At 49.4% G+C, this 6,091-nt stretch overlaps 1 protein-coding gene across 7 annotated transcripts; it reads right to left on the bottom strand.

The window, feature by feature from the left end:
* Nucleotides 1-1,560: 1,560 nt before the first annotated feature.
* LOC113745013 (uncharacterized) lies at nucleotides 1,561-4,929 on the bottom strand. Of its 7 annotated transcripts, XM_027276390.1 has the most exons (10): nucleotides 4,810-4,929; nucleotides 4,279-4,680; nucleotides 4,120-4,182; nucleotides 3,625-4,002; nucleotides 3,182-3,477; nucleotides 2,888-3,060; nucleotides 2,616-2,711; nucleotides 2,463-2,572; nucleotides 2,185-2,375; nucleotides 1,561-2,103 (listed from the first exon to the last, which is right to left on the bottom strand). In XM_027276390.1, the coding sequence occupies exons 1-8, from the start codon at nucleotides 4,821-4,823 to the stop codon at nucleotides 2,510-2,512; spliced, it is 1,485 nt and encodes a 494-aa protein (XP_027132191.1). In that variant the 5' UTR covers nucleotides 4,824-4,929; the 3' UTR covers nucleotides 1,561-2,103; nucleotides 2,185-2,375; nucleotides 2,463-2,509. The 7 variants fall into 7 exon arrangements, with proteins under 7 accessions (XP_027132191.1, XP_027132190.1, XP_027132193.1 ...); XM_027276389.1 differs by having other exon boundaries at nucleotides 2,185-2,572; XM_027276392.1 differs by having other exon boundaries at nucleotides 2,185-2,711.
* Nucleotides 4,930-6,091: the final 1,162 nt, after the last annotated feature.

Below are 6,091 nucleotides of genomic sequence, written 5' to 3'. Positions count from 1 at the left end.
TCTGGTGTTTAGAGTGACAATTGTGTTACACACAAAGTTCTTTACATCTTTCCATGACCTCTGACCCAAGACTTTCCCTTCGGACAGCTAGGGAAAAATCGGGCGAATTTACTCTGTCACCCCACGTTCGGGTAGGGCACCCGCCTATGCCGAAGGGGCACCCTCGCTACCGAGAGGGTCCACCAGGTGTAGCAGGGGAGTCCCCGTTCCGGCAGGGGAGTCCCCGCTCCCGCAGGGGGTGCCCGTTCTGAGTCAGGATGCCCCATTCGGACCGAGGGTTCCCATTCTTACCCAAGGGCCCCTATTCTGAAAAGTCGAATTACTTTATCTTTTTTTTTTTTTTTTTACACACGTTCCGTTAATAACTCATCGAGGCTTTGACGAAGGGGGGCGAAATTTCGGTATGCGTATCGGGACGTCCGCCACGATCGCCCCGCCGGGTCTCGGACCCGCACGCGCATCGGAAGGGTCAGAGGTCAGCCGTTCTGCACCCGGCGAGGCCTAGTAGTGCAGGCTTTGAGAACAACCTCTCGGGGTTCGACCCGTCGACGCTTTAAGTCGGGAGGCTGAAATTCGACTATGTCGCATGCCGTGGAGCCCTCTGCTGAGACTTTTTGGTCCCGTCGCGATCGCATCACCGTAGAGCTAGTTGGCTTTGGCTGAGGCCTAGAGACTCGGGACTCTGGGAGCCTGATCTAGGCCTCAGGGAAGAAAAGCACAGCTAGTTTCGTGTGGTTCGGTGCATTTCTGTGGCCGCGGCGAGGGCGCGGATTCGCGTAACGGCACGCTTTCCGGGCCCCGCCCATCGAAAAGTACTGGGCCGACGGGGCCGGGACTGACGTCTATCCGCTCGTCTGGCGCCCCCGAACAACATACTAAAATTTCAGACCCGTGCGACTTGTAGAAGTACATGTCCTCCAACTCCTCCACGCAGGTCAGAGGGTGTGCGACTGCATAAGCCAGACAGGACCCCGATTCTCAGGACTCGAGACGGGGCGAAAAAAATTCCACTGGACTTGTGGGTTTTTCCGCCGGTTCTTGTTCAGGGTCCCCGGGGACCCTCTGTTCCGAATCTGGGCCCCTAGGGTCAAAGGCGGCAAAAAAGACACTTTTTCGTGAGGGGTTCCCATCTGAAAACGAGTCATTTCAGGGCCATATCTCCTGATTACTCATCAACGCTTTGACGCAGGAGGCTGATATTTCAGCAGGGTTATCGGGACACAGGGTACATTGACTGTGCCGAGTTTGGTGCCCCCCGGGTCAAGGGTCGCCGCGCGGCGGCCAAAAACACTTTTTTCAGGAGGGGTTCCCAACTGAAAAGAGTCATTTCAGGGCTTACTCCTGATTACTCATCAACGCTTTTGACGCAGGAGGCTGAATTTCAGTATGCGTATCGGGACGTCGGCCACGATCGCCGTGCCGAGTTTCAGACCCGTGCGTGCTTGGGAGGGTCCGAGGTCAGCCGTCATGTAAGGATTCATTTGGGGCACTTTTAAAGGGCCCATCAGGATCAGACGCTTTAAGTGCAAAGGAAATGCGAAAAACAAGAAGGAAAAAAAAAAAAAAAAAAAGGCTCACCGCCCATCCCCCACCCCCTGAACTGGGGGTGGGGGATGGGGACACCTTTCTGTACTTTTCGGGTGCACGCTGAACTCTAATCAGGGTCCCCGTTTTCACCTAGGGTTCCCATTCTGAATCCTTCATTTTGGGGCGCCTTTCTGTACTTTTTGGGTACACCTTGAACTTTGTGCTTTTCGGGTGTTTTTTGGGTGTCGCTTCCGGATGAGTGAAAGATAAAAAACTACACACTCTGATAAAGATATACAACACATTTATTAAACATTAGAAAACACACGCACACACATGAAATATTGTTTTTTTAAATACCAACACACACAAATGGCAAAAACTGCCGAACTTCTGAACTCTTTTTTTTTTGCTTGTTTTTTTACATAGAAAACACACACAAATGAACACACAAATTAAAAGTTTTTTGAGGAGGACCACGGGTCTACGCTTCGGCTTGCTGGGGGACAGGCCGACCTTCCTCTTCACCTTTTGGGCCAACATATTGATGGCGGCGAGCATCTTCCTCGGTGTTCCCTTCAGAATGAAGAACATAAACAAAATTAGCACAGTGAATGTGTATTACGGTGTGATAGCGATGACATGGTTTCAACTTACTTTGCTTTCCTCCCTGGGCTGCTCGGTGGCAGCAGCAGCAGCCCCGGCAGCAGCAGCAGCCTGTTCCGGGTCTGCCACAGCGAGGCACACAAAGAGCTCCCGGATGCTCTTGGCCCTTTTCAGGTTGCGATGGAGAGCATAAAACCGGTCCTGTGTGTCCTCGCTACCTCCATGTCGCTACTCTCGAAGTTCTGCGTGAAAGACAACGAGGCTTGCGTCAGTATAAAAAACAAAAACAAGCACATTGAATTAATGTATTTGGTGTTTTTGATACTCACAAAAGTGGACACAGCGGTCCTTATGTCCATTATGGACGGGGCCCCCTTCAGGCCCATCTCCGCCCATGCCCCCCGGAAGTAGCGGGCCATGTCCTTGGCCTACCCCCGGCCGAGTGACGAAAAAAAGAAGCCATTGGTTGGCACTGCCCTGGCGCGGAGGCGTATCCAGGTCCGGCACCACCCATACTCCTCGGCCTCGAGGAAAATCTGGGCGGTGCCGAACTTTCGCACCGTCTTGTGCTCCATTACCTGCAGAAGACAAAGTATGACAGAAAGCAGAGAGGTCAGTCAGTGGTATCCAGCTGTGAAGCCGACTTTTAACCGACGTTAAAGATATCAACAAAAGTTCCCCAGAATAAAGAGAACAATTTGTTACTCATTTTTAATGAGAGAAATAGATCCAAAGAGACTATAACGACACTCACGTTGATGAGGTAACCAGTCGTGTCATCCCCTATGGCCTCCCGGACCTCCCGGACGCGCATCCGGGTCAGCACGCCCGTCCGGTGGCCATAGATGGAAGTGAGGTATGCGGCGAAGTACCCGAAAAAGCGGTATCGCGTCTTGGGGTCCCTTGGGGCCGCCTTCTCGATGTCCTCTGAAACGAGAGTTAAAGAGAGAAGAGAACAATAAGATTTGAAGTTTTTAATGGCACTGCGAAAAAAAGGAAAAAGAAAAAAAAAAGTCGCATGAAAGAGGGGGAGGCATTATGGACTCACCGAGCAGAGAGGGGATTTTGGCCCGGGCCAACGCCTGACACCTGGCCAGGTCCTCCCGTGCCACCAGCCTCTTGCCCTTGGCCTGCTTGATCAGGGCCTGGTGGCCAAGGACCGTGCGGTTCAGGTCTTTCAAAAGCTTCCGCAGCTCCCGGATCACCACCACCAACTGCCCACCGGTGATCCGGGAGTGCTTTGGCGGCGTGGCCCTAAAATACTCCACAAAGGAGATGGCCTGGCCCACATATAGGATGATGGTGGTGGGGGCCAGGCCAGTCTTCCGGAGGACTGCAGGGTAGCTGTAGTGGAAAGAAGAAATTAAGAGAGACACATGAGGCCATGCAGAAAATGATAATATTAATTAATCATAATAATGATAAAGAAAACACTGTTGTGCACATAGACAGAAGGCAGTAAGGGTTCTTCTTTCAAAGTTCAGCACTTACCACTTGAGGAGGGGGATGTTAAATAAAAACTCCCACGTCCAGTATGTGACCTGAGACCAGCCGAGCGTGAGGTATTTGAGAAATACCTTGGCCCGGCTGATCTTAGACACTGCGTTCTCCTGCATTTTTGTGGTGCCTTCGGGGCAGAAAATGAACTGCCCATACTCCTCGACGTAGGCATCTGTAAGGATGGATAAGATAAATGTAGCGTGAACACACTCCACCACACACCTGCACAAATACACTGTGTTCTTTCTTACCCATGGAGGTGCCCAGCACAATGTTCCTGAGCTTTGACCCCCTACTCTTGCCGGTGAAGTAGGGGGCCATGGCCCTGTGTACCTTTTGGGCCACCTTGCCGAGCTTGGGCTTTTTATCCTAGAAGAACAAAACAAAACGTTGTTAACACCAATGCTACATGACCACATAGCCTCATCGGTTCTACACTTGGTCAAGATTTGCAAAATTATCGATGAACTAATCCATCTCACTCACATCCTCCTCCGATTCCTCTTCTGGGGAAAGGTGTTTGCTTTTCCCCAGTTTTTTCCAGGGGGACTGAAGAGAGAAAAACAATAATTGATTGACATGATTGAGTACTTTGGCCTTCGGCTAAATGATTACGGCACTGTATCACACTAGTTATCTTCTCACCTCAGCGGGGGCGTCTGGTGACAACGGCAGCTTCCTCTTTTCAGTCCCGCGCGGCCTGGACTGCTGCTGCCGGGGCGGTGCAGGCTTATCTTCCTCCTCCGAGGAAGATGATGAGGAGGAGGAGGAAGACGGCTGCGGCGGCCTGGGAGTAAAAGGCAACCTTCTTCTTGCCGACGAAGGTCCGGTTCGCTCCGGCTGCTGGGGCGTTGCGGGCTCTGGGGGCTGCTGCTGCTGGGGGGGCTGCTGCTGCGGCTGCTCATCTTCCTCCGAGGAAGATGAGGACGGCTGCTGCTGCTGGGGGGGCTGCTGCTGCTGCTGCTGGGGGGGCCGAGCGGGCTCCACTTCCTCCACCTCATCTGATGAGGTGGACAGCTCGGGCTCCCCATACGTTTACAACTTGCGCTGCAGAGGGAAAAGCAAACAGCAAGAGAAAACAGGGCTGCAAATTAATGCCAATGTAATGATTTAGTTATTACAAGAAATTGATTATGGATAGATTGTATATTGGCTATTTATTTTTCACTCACTCACCCTAAGGGCAGCATTACGCCTTTGCAGGCGTTTTATTATTTTTTCCATCCTTTCGCAGTGTTTCCTGCAATTAGGGTTCAGGCATGCGTGGTGCTGGGAGGTGGAGGAGCCCTCCCCGGGGTCCTCCACATCCAGGATGGTGGCCATGGGTGGCTGAGGGTTGGTGGCCCTCAGCCTAGCCAGGGCGGCAATGGCCGTCGCCCTTTTCAGCTTGGCCAACTCCTCGTCCTTTCTTCGGCCGGTGATGTCCCTGTGGCCCTTTAGATGCTTGGCCACATGCAGGACAAGCATCCTGCAGCCAGGCATGGGGCAGGGTCCCGGGGGTATTGTAATCCGGCTGCCATATTGTTGGTTGGTCACCATGTGCCTCCCTCGAATGTGCTTGGCCAACATTGTAAAAGACCTGCTGCAGACGGGGCAGATCCCTCCATCTTTAGATTTCGTCATCTTTGAAATTAAAGAAAGAAAATATAGATTCACTGACCAGGAAACTGCAGTCATAAAAGTCACCAACACAAAGTTCAGCCCCAGAAAACATTAAAACAGTTAAATAATGCATATTAAAGTCCCGTTTTGAGAAACACCGCCTCGTGATGTTAATACGCTCCAGACGACCTTAAAAAAGCCTGTTATCTGACGCTCAACCCGACAGTCAATTGGGCATAAGTTCAGCCTCAGAAAACATTAAAACAGTTAATAATTGCAATATTATTGGTAAATGGTGCATATTAAAGTCAAGTTTTCAGCCAGAAACACTGCCTCAAGATGTTACTATGCCCATAATAAAGGTAAAATAGAACCCGACGCTAATTAACGTCAATTTCGGCAGTCATAAAAGTCACCAACACAAAGTTAGGTCTCAGAAAACATTAAAAAAGTTAATACTTTGGGGTGACATAGGTGACTTTAAGGGTTAAGTACAATTACATTACGCCAAAAGGAAGTAGTCACACTCTGGAAATACATGAAAAGATATATTTTTTATTTATGTATTTTAAAAAAGGTTGGAACATGAACATATATTATTATTATTATAACATTTTACACAACAAATTTACCTTAAAATACTATGAACATTTTTTATACACACACTAAATAAACTATGAACTATACTATATGAACTATAGTAGTATTACTACTGTGAACAATTTTTTTTTTTATACACACTAAATAAACTACTATGAACTATACTATACTACTATACTATATGAACTATACTTATACTACTATTACTACTGTGAACAAATTTTTTTTATATACACACACTAAATAAACTACTATG

Source organism: Larimichthys crocea, unplaced genomic scaffold, assembly GCF_000972845.2.
Source record: "Larimichthys crocea isolate SSNF unplaced genomic scaffold, L_crocea_2.0 scaffold374, whole genome shotgun sequence".
Lineage (NCBI taxonomy): Eukaryota > Metazoa > Chordata > Actinopteri > Sciaenidae > Larimichthys > Larimichthys crocea.
Note: the sequence above shows the minus strand (reverse complement) of the source record. Positions and strands in the feature narration are given on the sequence as shown.

What these genes read in the sequence shown, in the direction of transcription:
- LOC113745013 (XM_027276391.1), bottom strand. An exon ending in CAAAATCCCCTCTCTGCTCG is followed by an intron (nt 3,061 to 3,181) that starts GTGAGTCCATAA and finishes CTCTCGTTTCAG; the next exon opens with AGGACATCGAGAAGGCGGCC. An exon ending in GGACCTGGATACGCCTCCGC is followed by an intron (nt 2,573 to 2,615) that starts GCCAGGGCAGTG and finishes TTTCGTCACTCG; the next exon opens with GCCGGGGGTAGGCCAAGGAC.